We start from the raw sequence: 18,981 nt of genomic DNA on the forward strand, positions 1-18,981 counted from the left end.
CGACTGCAGGGGGAGTCGCAGCTCCAACCACGCGACCTTGGCAGGCTCCATCTGTGACCAGCTGCTGGTGTCCGAGACCCTCGGCGACAAGGGACACCTCTGGTGGGCTCAACCCACCTCGTGTCACGTTGCCACCAGCGCTGCTGGCACGGGGGAGAAGACATCAAACAGTGGGTGGTCATCTACCAGACATCGCTGCTGGCAGTGCTGTCACGTCAGCTGAGCCAGCCACCGTCAAGGAGAGCGCTTGCCTCGCCAGACTCTGAGGAGTGGCGCCAAGCCATCCTGTGTTGAGAGTCAGTGAGTTTCTGTTTTGTGTTGAGTCCTTCCTAATTTGCCTTCTCATGTGGTTTTGTCTTGTTTGCCAACAACACCTGCTTTGTGGTTTTTCCGTTGGCAAACATTCCTTCCTCTCTGCTGGCATGCATGTGTGCCAACTGCCTCTTCTCTCCTCCTCCTTCCCCTGCACACGTGAGTTGTGTGCCATGTGTGTGTGTGTGTGTGCATGCCCGTCATGCTTGGCAAATGCTATGCCTGCGTGCCATGTAGTGTTGTGAAGTGTTGTCTGTTGTGCATGCTTGCCTGCAAGCATTCATGCCATGCCTAGCATTGCTCTGCGCGCATGTATGCATGCTGCTCATTGTTTAGATTGTTTGTGTTCGTGCACACTCTGCCCATGTCGCCTTGACAGCGTCATTGACTGTGTGTGCACTTGTCTAGTGTTTGTTTGAGCGTGCTGCCCGAGTTGATTTGGCAGCAGCTTGTTGTGCTTGTTCATTCTCCTTGTGTTCTTGTTTGTTGCGTTTGCCTACAGTAAACACACACACCACCTGTCGTGTTTCTACATCCTGGACGAGTTTGCGGCAATGCAGGCCAATGACGTCTACGACGTCGTGCCTCGCGCTGACCTTCCCAAGGGCCACAAGCTTCTCCGCAGCATGGTCATCTTTCGGAGGAAGCGCGATGACCAGGGCAAGGTGATCAAGTACAAGGCGCGCTGGGTTGCCAAGGGCTACTCCCAGGTCCACGGTGTCAACTACACGGACACCTTTGCCCCGACGGCTACCATCGCAGCCATCCGCACCATGCTCGCCATGGCCGTCGCGCGTGGCATGGACATCCAGCAGATGGACGTCAACACGGCGTTCCTCAACGCGCCCGTGGATCACGAGATCTACGTCCAGCCACCGGCCGTCGACGGCATCTTCTCGCCGAATACGGTCCTGCGCCTCAAGCGCGGGCTGTATGGGCTGAAGCAGAGCCCGCGCCTGTGGAACCACACGCTGGACGCCTGGATGCGCGAGCAGGACTTCGTTGCCACAGCCACGGACGCCTGCATCTACCGCCGCACCTGCAAGGGTGGCAAGGTGATGTGGGTTGCCGTCTACGTGGACGACCTCCTCATCTTCGCCGACAGCGACAGCGACATGGCCGCGTTCAAGAAGGCCATCTCCAAGCGCTTCAAGATGAAGGACCTGGGCAGCCCAGACATTTGTCTCGGCATCAAGGTGCAGCACGACCGCAAGGCCAGGACCGTCACCATGAGCCAGGAGCACTACCTGCGCAACGTGCTGGAGACCTTCGGCATGGCTGACTGCAAGCCCGTCGGCACGCCGCTCTGCACGGGCTACGTCGACAAGCCAGCCGACAAGGAGGAGCCACTGCCGGACGTGCCGTTCCGCGAGCTGCTTGGCTCCCTCCTCTATGCTGCGACGATGACGCGCCCAGACATCTCGGCAGCTGTCTCCATCCTGTCTCGCCGCATGCAGCACTTCGGCATGGACCACTGGAAGGCTGCCAAGCACCTTCTTCGCTACATCAAGGGCACCTTGTCCTACACCATCAAGTACGCCGCCACTGGCGACGCCAGCAACGGCAGCACTGCCGACGGCGTGCTCTCAGCGTACTCGGATGCGTCCTTTGCCTCCGACGTTGACACGCGACGTTCCCGCACGGGCTTCGTCGTCTTCTGTTCCACGGGCCCCGTGTCCTGGAACTCCAAGCTGCAGGCCACCGTGGCCACAGCCTCCGCCGACGCGGAGTACATGGCTCTCGCAGCCACCGCACAGGAACTCATGTTCCTTCGCCAACTCCAGGAGGAGCTCACCGGTGCCGTCCTGTGCGAGCCCACGCTCGTCCACACGGACAACCAGCCGGCGCAGCGCGTTGCCGAACACGCCGCCTCGCGCATGCGGCACATCCTCGTCAAGTACCACTACATCCGCGAGTGCGTCGACACCAAGAGGATTGTGCTGAGCTACCTCGCCACGGAGCACATGATCGCAGATCTCCTCACGAAGATCCTCCCTCGGCCCAAGACGGCTCAGTTCTGCACGATGCTGTTCGACCAGCGTCCTCTGCCAGGCTGCCAGCCACGGGCCCGTCCTCATTCGGGCCGGTCGCCACGTCCTTCGACTCCGCGTCAGGACCTCTGAGTGGCCGCGCACCACAGGACACGCCTTCACTCGGGCCAGCCTTCCACAACAGGCTGCGCACCACAGGCACCAACCATTTTCTTAAACGTGTTCCACAACACACGTCCTTACTCGCATCTCACCTACATCTGCCCATGCCATTCCTACATGCATGACATCATCCACATGCTCATCACGTTTCAGAACATCAACGCAGCAGAGAGGTAGGTCAATGCGGGGGAGTGTTGACAGGCAAGTCCTGTCTGCTGAGTCATCATTGACCTCCCTTCTTCACGACACCACAAATTTACATTCACCTCTCTTGTGTTCTGGAATGTTCACGTGATTTCCCTCCAACCTGTTGCACGTGCAGTGTTTAGCTTGTGTGGTTGCTCGATGTTACATGCTCTTGCATAACACACCACATAACCACACAACTCTCAACAAACACTGCCACGTCACCACTTTGCGTTGTCGACAATTCTTGTCTTCTGCTCTGTTTCTTTCTGTTGGAGTGTTCATTCATCCTACATCCTTGTTTGCTTCACAACTCAAGTAAACACACACAACTTCCTCTTGCCAAGACAATCTCCCACACAACACACAGCATACTCTGCACACACAGCACACACACACACACACACAAGTCTCCAACAACAGCACCACCACCATGAACTTACAACAACCAGACCCGACACGAGGTTTGCGTGCGGGCTGCTGTGCAGGTACATGGACCGTTACACGACGGTCCACTGTTGACAGGCAAGTCCTGTCTGCTGAGTCATATCATTGACCTCCCTCCTTCACGACACCACAAATTTGCACTCACCTCTCTTGTGTTCTGGAACGTTCACGTGATTTCCCTCCAACCTGTTGCACGTGCAGTGTTTAGCTTGTGTGGTTGCTCGATGTTACATGCTCTTGCATAACACACCACATAACCACACAACTCTCAACAAACACTGCCACGTCACCACTTTGCGTTGTCGACAATTCTTGTCTTCTGCTCTGTTTCTTTCTGTTGGAGTGTTCATTCATCCTACATCCTTGTTTGCTTCACAACTCAAGTAAACACACACAACTTTCTTTTGCCAAGCCAATCTCCCACACAACACACAGCACATCCTGCACATCCTGCACATCCTGCACACCCTGCATACCCTGCACACCCTGCACACCCTGCACACCCTGCACACCCTGCACACCCTGCACACACTGCACATACACACACACACACAAGTCTCCAACAACAGCACCACCCTACCACCAGCATGAATGTTCAACACTGGTCTGTGGGGTGGCTGCCGTTGTACTTGCACACAGCTCGCAAACGGGTCATGCCGAAGAGAAGCCACTACCTTGGTGTCTCTGGCGGCCATGCGTGAAGGCTGCTCGACGTACTGCTCGACAACTTGTTCTTCCACGTCGCTGGCATCGTCCGACGAGGTTTCTTGATCTTGATTCTTGCGGGACATCGTGGTCTGCAGAACGTGGCTGACAAGCGCTGCCAACATGAGTTGCAATTTCACAGAAGGTCTAAAACTCAGGCATCGGCCTATTTATAATACAGTCCACAATGGATGACTTGCCTTCCATTGTGGGTGTGAGTGCGCGATTGGTGCGCGAGGTGGTGGCCGAGGTGCAGCGGGCGTTCCCCGACACGTATCGCAAAGTGTCGACGCGCGAGGTCTGTGCTCGTGTGGTACTGCCATGGACTCGCGCGCGAGCGTGTGCCCTTGTTGACCTGTATGACGACAAGGGACAGGAGTATGTGGGGCAGGCTAACGTGTTTGTGTCGCACGGCTGGGACTGCTGCGCCATGGACGTGCTCGACACAATGCTCGACTTTGCCTCCAACGAGCAAACTCAGCAAGACACTGCGCGTCCCATCTACTTTTGGCTGGATATCTTGGTTTGCAACCAACATGTATCATCGCCGGATTCGAGGGCATGGTATGTGTGTGTGTGTGTGTGCGTGTGCGTGTGCGTGTTCGCATGCTTGTGCGCATGTACGTGTGTGTGTGTGTGTGTGTGTGTGTGTGTGTGTGTGTGTTTGCACGCTTGTGCATGTACATGTGTGTGTGTGTGTGTGTGTACTGATGAGGTCTCAAACAATTTGCTGGTCTTGAAGAAGATGCGCACTCAGAGTCAACTGCTCCTGCTCGAGCCCGTATGCTGCTATTCTCACTCTTCACGCACTTCCCTTCCGCATCACCAATACCCCGTGCTTGCTAGGTGGGGCTCCACCCTGGAGAAAACAATTGGCGAGATTGGCCAAGTACTTCTGGTGCTGAGTCCGTGGCATGATCCTGTCCCGCTGACGCGTACATGGTGCTTGTGGGAGGTGTTTTGTTGCCTGATGCACGAGAGCGCAGCACTTTCCATTCGGGTTCCCAGCACGCAGCGATCTGCGTTGAGGAACGCTATCGTGCGCGACTACCAGGCGATCATGGACACCCTGGTGCATGTGCGTGTGGAAAACGCCACTGCATCTCGGCCCTTGGATCAGGAGGTGATATGGGAGGCAATTGAGCAGCAGGGCAACGGCGGTTTTGCACGGCTCAACAAGACAGTGAAAGACGAGATGCGTGCATGGTGCTTGCGCCAAGTGGAGCAGTTCGTGACGGAGATGGAGGCGGAGGCAACCGAGCCAACTGACACCTTCGTGGAGCTGTGCAGACAAGCGAGCTTGGTGATGTGGAGGTTCTATGAGCATGACAAGGCCACCCGCTTTGGTGAACTGGCTCTGGCGAGCGCCATTCGGCTATTTGGACCGAGACACGAGCGAGTGGCGGATGTGTGCCACGACCTCGGCCTCATCCACAACAGCAAGCAGGACCACCAAGGCGCCATATCGTACTTTGAGCGGGAGCTTGGCATGTCCAGGAACCTGAGGAATCGCAAGTCGCGCACGTCCGAGGCAACGACGCTTGGGTGCCTTGGTCAGGCATATGTGGGCCTGGGCCAGTATGACCGCGCGATTGAACTGCACAAGAAGGCCCTTCGCATCAAGGTGGCAGAGCTGGGCCAGCTACACGAGCTCACGGCCATCTCATACCATGACCTCGGTGAAGTGCACAAGCGGATGGGGGAGCACCACGAGGCGGTGGCGTGTTTCGAACAGGCGCTGCAAGGAAAACTGGCGGCGCGAGGAGAGAGGCATCCGCAGACTGCCGTGACACTGGGGGCCTTGGGTAAGGCCTACACTGCCATCGGACAATACGCCCGAGCTGTGGAGTACTTGGAGCAGGCGTTGCGCATTGAAGAGGAGACGCTTGGCGAGGAGCACCTGTCCACTGGAGTCACGTACCATGCTCTTGGTGCGGCATGTCTTCACGTTGGCGACTACGCCCGTGCTGTTGAGTACAACCAGAAGTCCCTTCACGTGCAGTTGCTGAAGCTGCCGGAGAACCACTCGTCCTTGCCCTGGTCGTACAACAACATGGGGCTGGCTTACTTGTGGGGAGGCAGATATGATGAGGCGCTCACGTGTTTGAAGCGTGCCCTCAACCTGTCGACTTCAGCTGCGCCTACCGCAGACGTTGCCACCACCCACCACAATATCGGCTTCTTGTACCACCAGCTTCAGCGACCGCACAAAGCTGTGCCGTACTTTGAACGTGCCATCGAGATCCGGCGTGAGGTACAAGGGGCGCAGCACGTGGACTTGGCAAACACGTACAGCCGATACGCTGCCGTGCTGCTGTCGCTGGGTGAGAGTGATCGGGCTATTGCCATGTGCGAGGATGCGGTGAAGATGTGTCTTTGCTCGGTTGGGGAGACGCATCTTGCGACGGCGGTGGCCTACGGCAGTATTGGTGACGCGTACAGCTGCATTGATGAGCATGCGACGGCACTGGCGTATTTGCGGAAGGCGATTGAGCTGAAAGAACAGCTTCTGGACAAGAGCCACCCCCGCACTGCCCTAGCGTACATGAGCCTTGGCGTGGCGTACGCTCGATGTGGCCACTGTGATGCTGGTCGCCCTCTCCTGGAGAAAGCCGTTGCAATTCTTGTGGCACGTCTCGGCGAGGAGCATCCACACACGCAGCGTGTGCAGCAACAGCTAGCGACCTTGTAGTCCACGGCACTCGCTGCGTGCGTATGTTCGTGCGTGACTTTGTGTGCGTGTGTGTGAATGTGTGTGTGTGTGGGGTTTTTTGTGGGCTCAACGTCGTGTCTCTGTCGATCATACAGACTGTTCATACTTTTCCAAACTCGTTTGCATTGGTTCATTAACGATCCACCTGGTTGAGGCAGGGGGGGGGGAGAGAGGGAAGCTTTCATAAAATAGACCATTGGCTAACAAACAAAGAAAGGTGACGTGACACCAAACAAGCAGAGTGACAACCCAAGGAGCTCTTCCTGATCACATGCATTAGTCGGTGAGATGGTAGGTAACATAACACGGGGGGGGGTTTCACATCTGTTGATGAATACACAGACACGCTCGCATAAGCAAAGGGGGATGAAAGAACAAGGCAGCCTGACGAGACAGGATCATTGCGCTTGTGTTTCATCCGCATCTCCGAGCTCAAGATCCTTGCCCGCTGGGAGCATGCTGAAATTCTCCTCTTCAAATGCCGCCAGTGACAAAGGGGTGTCCATGGTGGACGTGCGTGACTGCAATGATTGTGACACAACAGGGGGGAGGCACATGTACGAGACCGTGAGCATCGTGTGTTGTTGAGTTGCGCACGCCGGCGGTGGGCGAGGGTTGGAAGGGGGTCTCATCAGCACGTCGGCACCAACTCATACACACACATGTACTGCGCAGCACTCGCTTGGACAAACAAGCTGGCAGACGAGCACACGTAGGCAGACGACGACACACAGGAAGGCAACTCACACACACACATACACACACGGGAACACATGCATACACACACATACACACATTCACACACATTCACACACAACGCACGTCAGTTTGGGCGGAGGAGGGATCCACTTTGTCCGGCGGGAGTATGCTGAAATTCTCCTCTTCAAACGCCGCCAGTGACAAAGGGGTGTCCATGGTGGACGTGCGTGACTGCAATGATTGTGACACAACAGGGGCGAAGCACATGTACGAGACCGTGAGCATCGTGTGTTGTTGATTTCTTTGAGTTGCGCACGCTGGCGGTGGGCGAGTCGAATGGAGGGAGGGGGGCAACGTCAGCCATGCACACACACACACACACACACACACACACACACACACACACACACACACACACACACACACACACGTCAGTTTGGGCGGAGGAGGGACGAGACTGCTGCTGCCAGTTGAACCTCGCCAGTTTTGGTGTGGACGGAATGCGATGTGACGATGTCATAACCTTCTGGGATGGCAACGTCTCTCGTCGCCCGCGCACCGTTTGTTGCACCGTCCGATCGCGCAGGCAATGAAAGACGAAGATAAACAGCCCCTGTCAAGACGTGGCGGTGACCGTGTTGCGATGGCGCAGAGTGAGCCAAGCACAATCGCCTGTGTCTAGCATATACGCACACGCACACACACACAGTCACACACACAGTCACACACACAGTCACACGCACAAACAGTCACACACAGTCACATGAACACACACACACACACATCCCGAGGTGGGTGCTAGGGGCAATTTGGAATGCATTCACGTGTTGCACATGCGTTCGCAGCATATCCGTGCGTACTTGAAACGCGTTTAAGATGGCAAACGCGTATTGCATGGTGATGTCGCCGGAGATGGTGAGAATGCCAAACACCCAAGTGATGCCCATGACGCAGAAGAAGCTGGCGCTCACTTTGGCGCTGTGGGTGGTTGCGGACATGGGGACAAGGCGCATGGAACAGGGACAGAACAGCGAGGCAATTGGTTGCAAGTGAGTGAGTGGTTTGTTCGACAAACGTGATTCATGTACAGAGAAGACAAACGCGCAACATGGCCCAACTTGCTCTCAGCCCAGAGCATATTGAGCACGACATTATCATCATCATCATCATCATCATCATCATCATCATCATCATCATCATCATCATCATCATCATCATCAGCAGCAGCAGCAGCAGCAGCAGCAGCAGCAGCAGCGTGTGCGTACCCGCGAACAAACATGGACTGCCGTCTATTGTTGGCACGCGCCAGTCCAACGCTGATCACGGAGCGAAGAATTCGCGCAAAGACCACCATGTTTGCAGCAACGACAAAGCACAGCGGCCCGATAAACGACCAGATGGCGCCAGTGTCCCATCGAAGCCAACACACGTTCTCCGCCACGTACCTGCAGTGAAACACAAATAACACCAAGGGACATGAGTCACACGCAAGGCCAAACACACACGCACGCACACACACACACACACACACACACACACACAAGAACATGTGCAAGGTAAACACGAACACGCACGACAAAACACACACATACATAGACACACATAGACAAACAAAACACCCAACCAAACACAATCACAAACTCACATACATTTATTGCCACACACACACACACACACAAGCTTGTGTACTTGCGCACATTTCCATATGCACCACAAGCATGCGTACACAGGCTAGCACACAGAACACACTTCTCTGGTCCCAGGGCGGAGGCGGTGACACCGACGATGAGGGCGGGCACGAGATACGCAAACGCCGCGTACTGGAGGTGCGCTGTGGTGTCAGAGGTGGCTCTGGTGAAGACAACAACAAAGTTGTTGTGCAGATGAACACCTTCGATGAGCATCCAGGCAAACGCGCTGAGCAGGAAGAAGTGCAGCGATGTCGTGACGGCGACGCATCTGTTGGCGTCATGGCTTCCATGCACGCCAAACACAAGCAGCACCATGGCCACCGCGAGGGTGATGCACAGGTGCATGATCACCACGCGGCCCAGCGTGCGCAGCTTGCGATAACACGCAAAGACCGTGAACGTCAGCAGAAGCGAGGGCACGGACAGAGCGAGGCCCGCGTATGTGATGATGTCGAGGGCGAGCGCGGTGCTGCCCGTGGGCTGGTAGCCTGGTGGCGTCGTCATAATGGCAAAGTTGGTCAAGTGATTGCACGTGCACTCAACAACCGAAGGCGGAAGGGCCGGGTCGTTTGCCGTGGCATTGCAGCCAACACCAGACCATGCGCCCACGGAGCTGTGGTTCTGAAATTGCCAGAATACGCATGCATCCGAAGCGTCTTGCATGTGCATCGTCTTGTTGATGCGAAAGCGAATCTGGACAATGCATGGTCGTATTGATTGTTGTTTGCGTGAACACGTATGAGTGGCAACATGTCAGAGAAACAGCGCCGCACGTGCTTGCGAATCATGCGAGCTCTAGCATTTCATGTTCAACCATGCCACGGGCAAACCCCAGGAAACACACAACATCCTGCAAACACATACACACACAGAACATCACACACATGAGCAAACACACACACACACACACAACAATCACAGCATCAACTTGACGTACCGTTCCTTTAAACGGGGTGTTGTTGTCGCCGTCGGCCTGTGCGAGCAACACTGGTCCGTTCACAAACCTGACAGCCTGGCCGCCACCAGCATTCTCACCACCAACAACACCAGCATCAGCATCAACTGTCGTTGTTGTCCAGCGCGAGGACGTGGTCTCTGCGCTTTGAAACAGGCGAGCGGATCTGTACACGGCAAAGCTAAAGAATGCTGTTGGGTTCGTGGGCATCAATTCAGTGAGTAGCAGGTTGCCTGCACTGACCACTGCCTGTGCATTACTGTTGTTGCTGCTGTTGTTGCTGCTGCCACTGGTGCTGCTTCTGTGCTCGGGAGGAAACCGCACGTATGACTGGTTGTGTTGGAAACGAAACACGCCCACAACGACGTTTGCGCCTTCATGCATATTGGAACCATTGCTGGGCAGCGCACGCGCAGCACGAGCGAGTACAGATCCAAACAGCGCAGGCATTGTTGCCGACGATGTCGACTGTGTCGTGTCGTGTTGCGTGTGCATGTGCGTGTGTGCATGTGCGTGTGTGCATGTGCGTGTGTGCATGTGCGTGTGTGTGTGTGTGCACAAGTGTGCATGCGTGTATGTGTGCGTGCATGTGTTTGTGAGTCAATGGACAGATCAAGCAGGTCACATGTAGATTGAGTGCAGGTGTTGTCGACAACCATCACCAACACGCAGACACGTCATTACACCGTCCAATGGCCACATACGCGCGCTCACACACCTGTGTGATGTTTGATTCTGCTGCGCCGAGCGTTGCCTCGTTGACGTCCAGGAGGTGGTCAATGGTTGCTGCGAGATGTGTTGTGATATTCAGGACAACAGTGCTGCCCAAAGATGTGTTCCCCAGCACATTGCTCATTGTCTCCAGCACACGTGCCACCGCCGTCACATCCGCCGCTCCGATGAAGCCTGCTGACTGTGTCTCCTCGCTGAGCGTGGTCGCCACAACGGCGGCGTTGGCGGCGGTGACAGGCTGCGTTGCCAGCACTGCAAGCCGGTCGTTGCTGCATGCCGTGCTGTTCACGCGCCCAAGGACATTGGCTGCCGTGCAGCGTCGTGTTGCTGTCGCCGCCCGTGCTGTCGAGGGGCATTGCACGTGCGACAGTGCACCACAGCCAGCAACGGCAGGCCAAAGAACGCCGTCAAGCAGCTCTGCGGGACAAACACATTGGGTGTTTGCATCTGCCGGCGCTACCACTGTCGGGGTCACACGCGGCGGTGTAGCGCCAACGGTGGGCACTGGAGGCTGGGGCGCTTGCGACGGCGGGCCGTGGTTGCCCCTGCCTCTGACAGTCGTTGTCGATGGTGTTGTGGAGGTCATCGCTGTCACATCTGGCGTTGCCTGGGTGGCGGTTGCGCTTGCTGTTGTGCCAGTTGCAGTGGTGACGTTGGCGCTGGTTGACACCGTGATGTTGAGCAGGAAGTGCGCCAGGTCCCCGGTCCTGTGGTCGATGTGCACGTACACGGGCGTGGGTGTGGATGGCGTGTAGCTGATGCTTGTGTGGTTGGTCACAGGCTCTGCAGCGGCAACGTGCTCGCCTCCAGCCAACAGGTACATGTCGACGACACAGTGCGCGTGCCGAAAGTTAGGCACGATGGATGCCTCGACGGTGCACCCGGCACACACGTCAACCTGGTACCACATGGCCTCGCCACCACACAGTATCCTGCTCAGGTTCAAGTGCTTGTCGCCAGCAAGGACAAGCGCACCCTCAATGCTGAGCCCAATACCGTCACGTTCGCACCCGGTGCTAGTGGTGACAGGCGATGCGGTTGATGCTGTCGATGGTGGTCGTGTGGCGACAGCAGCAGTCGTTGGCGTCAACCCGAGCACATATTGCATGGGCCCACTGCCACTGTAGAAGGCAACCGCGACGAATACATCTGCGGCGACCACGCCGCCAATGGGCAGCACAATCTCTTCATCCCGCGCAACATTGGTGGAGCTGGCAGCGACGCTGGCATCTGTTGCGTTCACAACATACAGGTCGAGGTCGCCCCTGGTGTGATTGAGGGTCAGTCTGAGCTTGACATGTGTTGCGTTGGCGGGGAATGACGACAGGGCATACCAATCTTCACTGTTGGTGCCAGGACACAACATGGCGCCAATCTGTGCCGGCATCTTGGTTACAACCGCTGGGTTGCTGACCGAGTTTGGCTCGTAGCTGTCTGTGTCACTGCAGGATGGACTTGATGGAGTTGTTGTGAAGGTCAGCGGTAATGTGGTGGTCGCATCTTGACTGTTACTGCTACTGCTGCTGCTGCTGCTGCTGCTGCTGCTGCTGCTGCTGTTGAAGTTGTTGTCGTTGCCATGGTTGCCATGGTTGCCATTGTTGTTGTTGTTGTTGTTGTTGTTGTTGTTGCTGTTGTTGGTTTTGTTCATGCTGATGGTGGTGGTGGTCGTGGTGCCCACGTGAGCCCCGGTGGTTGTTGCCGACACCACGGACCCTGTTGCGGCGGCTGCTGGTGCACGCACATGAAATGCAATGCCATACTTGGTCAAGATGTCTGCACCTGTGAGCACCAACAAGACAGACTCGCTGGTGGCTGCCGAGTTTGTGTATGAGAGGGATGTTGGGGTGGAGAGGGACGTTGCTGACGCCAGGGGTGTGGCGCCATTATATGAGCGCAGCTCCAGGGCGACTGCAGGCAGCAGCTCGTAGAAGGTGACGGACACGCCGAGCTCACAGCCCGCACAGACGTGTATGCTGAAGTAGTCTTGTGTGTCGAAACACAGCCGCCCCTCGACGGGCTGGGGTTCAAGGGTGATGTTGACGCTCTGTCCCACGTCGTCGTTGGGTTCAAACGCATCGTTGTCGTTGCACAAGAGGCCTGCCGTGCGTGTGTGCGTGTGTGTGTGTGTGCGTGTGTGTGTTTGGTGAAGGCGATGGATCGAGTGAGGTGATCGCTGTACAATGCAGGGTGCACGCATTGTGGGTCGCAGGCAGGCAAGGCAAGCAAACATGCGTACAATGCACACTCACGCGCAAGCATTCGTGCACGCGCACAGCACACACACAGACACACAGACACACAGACACACACAGGAACACACACACACACACACACACACACGGACACGGGAACGCACACACACACACAGACACGGGAAAACACACACACACACACACACACACAGAAACGCACGCACACACACACACACACACGGACACGGGAACGCACACACACAGACAGACAGACAGACAGACACACACACACACACACACACACACACACACACACACACACACACACACACACACACACACACACACAGAAACGCACCGTGGCAATGGCCAAGCAGAAGAAGAAGGAGGAGAAGAACACCAGCATGCAGCATGGTCTTTGGTGGCTTGTCACACCGAAAGCTGGAAGAGACCACCATCCTTGCGCGTGTGCGGTGGGAACGGAGCACCCCACGCCTTGATATTTGAGCACCTTGGTGTTGGCTTGCGTGAGATAGCGGAAGAGGAGAAGAGGAGAAGAGGGGAAGGCGCACCGTCCACTTAAACAAACAGGAGAGGACAGGAACAGAGGGGAAATGCTGCACAGGGTCACGCTGAGCGGCCTGGGAACCAAGGCACAGGCAGCCAACAGAAGTGACCTAGCGTGTGTGCTTGTGTGTGTGTGTGTGTGTGTGTGTGTGTGTGTGTGTGTATGTGTGCTTGTGTGTGTGTGTGTGTGATGTGCGTGAGTGTGTGTGTGTGTGTGTTTACGTGTTGACGTGTGACAATGGTGGGGTAGGTTCGCCTTCCGTTCTCCGGGTGCGACTGCGCAATCGGAAGTCATCTTCACACATGACCGTTAGTGGTTGGCCCAAAGTCGTGTTTGTTGACACTGCCTCGCACCAAACTTTCACATGAACGCGCTTGAACATAGCGATGACGCGACGTGCGAAATTTATTATGACATCATCACAATGGAAGAAAAAGAGAAGAGAAGAAGGCCAGAGAAACAAACACGCACATCACATCACGCGCACGATGCAAGAAGGCTGCCCTGCACCCTAATGATACGTGTACGTGTGTGTCGATTGCTGATGTGAGCGTTGAATCATGAAACAATGGACGAATGCACGCGCAAGCAGAAGCAAGCAAGCAAGCAGGCACAGACGGGCGCATGGACGGACAATCGCTTATGCTCGCAACACACACACACACACGCACACACACGCACACACACACACACACACACACACACACACACACAAGCACACGCACACACACACTTGCGCACGTATATTTGCTTTGACGGGCGTCTGAGCGCAAGTAGTGCGTGGAGAACATCCACCATGTCATGTTCACTTGCAGCTTGCATTTCCAGTTCAAACTACAACGCAAGCAAGCAAAGAGCCACCGAGACATTTACACAAATACACCAGCAGTGTGAGCGCCAGCATGCAGACCAAGGAAAGCAAGCATTAACATGCAGGTACGCATGCACGTGCACGTGCACGTGCGCGTGTGTTTGCGCTTACGATGGCGTCGTCATCGGGGATCGGAGCGCCAAGCTGCAGCAACCGCCACGCCAGCGAGCCAAGGCCGGCTCGACACGCCCTGAAAAGGGCATCCGCGTGTTTCTTTCATGCAGCAAGAAGCAGGAAACCACATGAGGAAAACAGCAGGCATGGGACGGTCACACACACATACACTTCATACACACACACCACACGCATACACACATACACATACAAGAACTTACCGGTTGCGGTTCAAAGGATATCGCGGCACCGTGGTCGAGGAGCGTGTGGGCAATGGCTTCTTGCTTCTGGGCAATTGCAAGCGCAAGTGCATCCATCTGCGGGCGACTGCTCAGCTGTCAAGCGAATTGCATCCAATGCGCCACAGCACATAGTTGAGATACAGGCGACTCATGCACACACTCGCAGACACAGACAGGCAGGCAGACACAGGCTCAACACAGCAACCAACCTTTGCTTGAGACACCAGGAGAGAAGCATCTGCGCTCATGTCGGTCAGCAGCCACTGAACCTTGGCCAAGTCATGCGCAGCAATGGCAGCATGCAATGCAGTTTTGCCCTATCAACCGCACACACACACACACACATTTGCATGCACGAGGAGCATGATGCAGTTCATCGACAATTGTGTTGGTCACCCACGATGGACAGGTGTGGACGAGGGCAGATGTAGACAAGCACGGGAGCAAATGCATCAACACACTCACATGCACCCGTTCACACTCACACGCACATACACACATGTTCACAAATTCATGTTCACAAACACAAACACACACACACACATTTTCACAAACACAAACACACAGGCTCACACTCACACGCACATACACATACACGCACGAACACACGTATACGCACACACGTACCTTGACGGTAATGTTCACATTGATGGCTTTGTCTGCAAACCAGCGTACTGCTTCCAGCGTTCCATGTGTGCAAACGTGGTGGAACGCATACGACTGTAGCAATTGCAAGCAACGATGAGGTATGGGGTAAAGCACACCCTGAAATCACGACAATCACCAGCACCAGGTTTCGATGCGGTCGCAAACCTCCGCTCGCTCACCCCTTGTCTTGGGTCGGTCTTCAAGAGCTTCTCTGCTCTCCATAGGTCCCCTTTCATCACTGCCTTTGCAAGTCTGTTTGTCTGATGAGCGGGTGTGGGTGTCCCAGTGAGGCCTGGACCTCTCCCAGTCGCAGGAAAAAAAACAAAAACAAACAACGCCAAGGAATGAGCAGACACAGACGCATTCAAGCCGACGCACATATTTACACGGTGTGCGAAGCAACTAGGACTCACTGCTGCGTAGAATGCGTTCACGGTCCGTTTCCATTTGCCCTTCATGTCCAGCACACTTTGCTGTGGAGGATGAAAGGCAAATACGATGTGGTGGAATGTAAGGTAGCACAGAGACAGACACAAACAGATAAGACAGACAGGCAGGCAGGTAGGCAGGTAGGCAGGCAGGCAGGCAGGCAGACACACACACATACACACATACACACACACATACACACACACACACGTGCACTTTGAGGTCATATGAGTTGATAGGCTGCTTGGGGCCGATTGATTGCATGGGTCACATTTCACAGCAGCTCACGTTGTTTGCCTTGAGGTGCAAGTCTGCACCGTGTTGGAGCAAGGTGTCGATAATTTCTCGAATGGAGGGGTGTTGGCCTTGCACACAGCACAGATACAGCGGCGTTCGTCCCTGGCGAGTGACGCAAGTGGTGAGATGGTCGTGCCGCCAGTGAACGTGAGGGCGGAAGCACGCAGGTATGTTGTCGGTGACATGGCAACGCGCGAGAAGGTGTCATGCTCTGTTGCGATGATACAGACAGGGAGGGAGCGGAAGCGGCTAGTAAACACACAACACACACACACACACAAACACACACAGGCACACAGAGACAAAGCGACACACAGACACAGGCACAGACACAGACACACACACACACACAGATACAGACACACACAGACACACAGACACACACGGAGGTGTTCTCACCACGCTGTCGCGCGCGTTGACGTCTGCGCCCGATTGAAGCAGCAGTTTCGACATGGCGGCGTTCCGATTGCAGACAGCAAGGTGCAGCGGAGTCATGTGCTGTGGTGTGCAATCCAGGGAAGAAGAGCAACCACGCAACAAGCGTGAGAGATGCTCCACAGCGCGCAGGCGTCCAAGCAAGCACATGCACGTGCGCAAGCATTGAACTTGTGCCGGGGACAGGACGCCAGACAGTTGCACATCAGAACATGCAGCGCACCCGCTTGGACCCGATGGTATCCATCTGCACGCCGAGCCTGGCCAGAGCAGTGCGGGCACGGTGAGAGCCGCCGTCGCCAGCCCAGCCAGGCTGATGCGAGAAGAGTCCGGCCATGGGTAGCAGCGTAAGGGTAGAGGGAGAGAGAGAGAGAGAGAGAGAGAGAGAGAGAGAGAGAGAGTGTGTGTGTGTGTGTGTGTGTGTGTGTGTGTGTGTGTGTGAGTGAGTGAGTGAATACAACGACGAGGCAGTATGCATACAGGTAAGCAGCCAGGCAAGCAAGCAAGCAGTGCTTTTGCGCGCACGCACCACGTCAAGGGTACAGTTTACATCTGCACCATGTGTGAGCAGTGTTCGGGTCAGATCAGAGTTGTTGGCATTGACGGCACAGTGTAGTGCCGTCCACCCCTCGCATGCACCCTGCAAACAAAGCACAAGGTACACCATGCGTATACATGTACAATCAACACGCAGACACACACAACATGGGTGAATCGGCACACGGGTCAGGATAGGAAAGAGCCAAGCAGAGGGGGCACATGACGAAGTAAGGAGACAAGTGATAGAGAGAGACGCGCAGACAACTTGTCATGCATGCGCACTTACTCATACACACAGATACAGACACACAGAGGCACACACACACACACAGACACACAGACAGACACAGAGACAGACACAGACACACAGACAGACACAGACACAGACACAGAGGCACACACCGAGGCACACAGACAGACACAGAAAGACCTGGCGCGCAACGGCGTCAATGTTCACGCCTGCAGAGAGCAGCTGGTCGACAATGTCGGTGCCTCCACGATAACACGCTGTCGGCAACACGTCTTCCGCCTGGAGTATGCCGTGTGGCGGAAGAAGTGAGTTTCGACACGAGGGAGCATGGTTCACATGCGCAGGTCACTGAGAAGAGCATTAAGCATTAAAGGCGCGCACACACACACACACACACACACACACACACACACACACACACACACACACACACACACACACACACACGCACGCACACACACGCACGCAACATCAGTGCTCTGTACGCACCAACGTCTGCGCGAGGGAGATGTGCTGGAACGGGGACCGGGCTGTCACGGCGCCGTCCATGTCGTATGTGTCTGTCTCCTTGCCCAATTCAGCCGTCACCTATGTGTTTGCCGCAGATCAGCAGTTATTGAACACAGGCATCGAACACAGGGAAGCAAACAAGGAAGCAAAGAAGGAACGATGATGAGCAAGCGGCGCCGGTCGTTCTGGCTTGAAGGCAGCTGCGCTCCACCCATCGACGCAGGCCAAGCAGAGGGGGCACATGACGAAGTAAGGAGACAAGTGATAGAGAGAGACGCGCAGACAACTTGTCATGCATGCGCACTTACTCATACACACAGATACAGACACACAGAGGCACACACACACACACAGACACACAGACAGACACAGAGACAGACACAGACACACAGACAGACACAGACACAGACACAGAGGCACACACCGAGGCACACAGACAGACACAGAAAGACCTGGCGCGCAACGGCGTCAATGTTCACGCCTGCAGAGAGCAGCTGGTCGACAATGTCGGTGCCTCCACGATAACACGCTGTCGGCAACACGTCTTCCGCCTGGAGTATGCCGTGTGGCGGAAGAAGTGAGTTTCGACACGAGGGAGCATGGTTCACATGCGCAGGTCACTGAGAAGAGCATTAAGCATTAAAGGCGCGCACACACACACACACACACACACACACACACACACACACACACACACACACAGACACACAGACACACAGACAGACACAGGCACACAGACAGACACAGGCACACAGACACACAGACACACAGACACACACAGACACACAGACACACAGACACACACACGCAGACACACACACAGACACACACACAGACACACACACACAGACACACACAGACACACACATACACCAACCTCATGAGTATTGGCAGCACCGGCTTCCACCAAGATGCGTGCACATGCAACGGCTTGGTTATCAACACAAAGTTCCAGCGGCGAGACGGTGGCTACGTCGTCATGCACAGCGCGGTTCAGCAGCAGTCTTGGCTCGTGCCGCAGCAGGCTTCGCAGGCACTGGGTGTTGTTCTGAGTGCACGCCTTTTGCATGGCCAGTCTGAGTGCATCCTCTGCATACACGTGCTCCTGCAACAAGCGTGCTACCTCTTCCTCGTTCCTCTCGTCACACGCTCGAAGCAGCGCCTCCACATCGCCTTCTCCAACAGCAACACGCAAATCCATCGTCTCCTGTCAAGCAAGCAAGCAGCTCATTAAAAGTTGCTTCCGTGTTGTTCTTCCTCCCCCCATCATCATCGATTGCATCATGTCAAGA

General features: G+C 55.5%; 5 protein-coding genes across 5 annotated transcripts in view; 2 read left to right on the forward strand and 3 right to left on the reverse strand.

The window, feature by feature from the left end:
- Positions 1-2,435, forward strand: part of PTSG_12514 (uncharacterized protein) — a gene marked incomplete at both ends in the record, with an annotated part of 3,638 nt that extends 1,203 nt beyond the window's left edge. The window contains 3 exons of the mRNA XM_004992299.1: positions 22-170; positions 206-287; positions 815-2,435. Coding sequence (XP_004992356.1) covers positions 22-170; positions 206-287; positions 815-2,435 — 1,852 coding nt within the window. The remainder of the gene's footprint in view (positions 1-21; positions 171-205; positions 288-814) is intronic.
- A 1,035-nt stretch (positions 2,436-3,470) lies between these two features.
- Positions 3,471-3,928, reverse strand: PTSG_06954 (uncharacterized protein; the record flags this gene model as incomplete). Its single annotated transcript, XM_004992300.1, has 2 exons — positions 3,471-3,629; positions 3,773-3,928. The coding sequence occupies 2 exons, from the start codon at positions 3,926-3,928 to the stop codon at positions 3,471-3,473; spliced, it is 315 nt and encodes a 104-aa protein (XP_004992357.1).
- Positions 3,929-3,971: 43 nt separating this feature from the next.
- On the forward strand, positions 3,972-6,707 carry PTSG_06955 (uncharacterized protein). The gene is made up of 2 exons (XM_004992301.1): positions 3,972-4,367; positions 4,650-6,707. Exons 1-2 carry the CDS (start codon positions 3,991-3,993, stop codon positions 6,493-6,495), a joined length of 2,223 nt encoding a protein of 740 aa, XP_004992358.1. The 5' UTR covers positions 3,972-3,990; the 3' UTR covers positions 6,496-6,707.
- A 207-nt stretch (positions 6,708-6,914) lies between these two features.
- Positions 6,915-11,980, reverse strand: PTSG_06956 (uncharacterized protein; the record flags this gene model as incomplete). The annotated part of the gene is made up of 8 exons (XM_004992302.1): positions 6,915-7,037; positions 7,339-7,446; positions 7,646-7,828; positions 8,076-8,193; positions 8,481-8,660; positions 8,965-9,599; positions 9,844-10,329; positions 10,580-11,980. The coding sequence occupies 8 exons, from the start codon at positions 11,978-11,980 to the stop codon at positions 6,915-6,917; spliced, it is 3,234 nt and encodes a 1,077-aa protein (XP_004992359.1).
- A 1,850-nt stretch (positions 11,981-13,830) lies between these two features.
- PTSG_06957 (uncharacterized protein) lies at positions 13,831-18,890 on the reverse strand (the record flags this gene model as incomplete). The annotated part of the gene is made up of 13 exons (XM_004992303.1): positions 13,831-13,857; positions 14,336-14,437; positions 14,560-14,673; positions 14,790-14,897; positions 15,208-15,300; positions 15,408-15,488; positions 15,642-15,701; positions 15,946-16,056; positions 16,354-16,452; positions 16,613-16,702; positions 16,919-17,029; positions 18,142-18,240; positions 18,567-18,890. The coding sequence occupies 13 exons, from the start codon at positions 18,888-18,890 to the stop codon at positions 13,831-13,833; spliced, it is 1,419 nt and encodes a 472-aa protein (XP_004992360.1).
- Between the last annotated feature and the right edge of the window lie 91 nt (positions 18,891-18,981).

This window comes from Salpingoeca rosetta, assembly GCF_000188695.1.
Source record: "Salpingoeca rosetta unplaced genomic scaffold supercont1.17, whole genome shotgun sequence".
In the NCBI taxonomy this organism is placed as follows: Eukaryota; class Choanoflagellata; order Craspedida; family Salpingoecidae; genus Salpingoeca; species Salpingoeca rosetta.

Bases quoted from the DNA above. Each gene is read 5' to 3' on its own strand.
- PTSG_06955 (XM_004992301.1), top strand. From the start codon at position 3,991: ATGGATGACTTGCCTTCCATTGTGGGTGTGAGTGCGCGATTGGTGCGC. The intron at 4,368-4,649 runs GTATGTGTGTGT...CGTGCTTGCTAG, and splicing joins TCGCCGGATTCGAGGGCATG to GTGGGGCTCCACCCTGGAGA.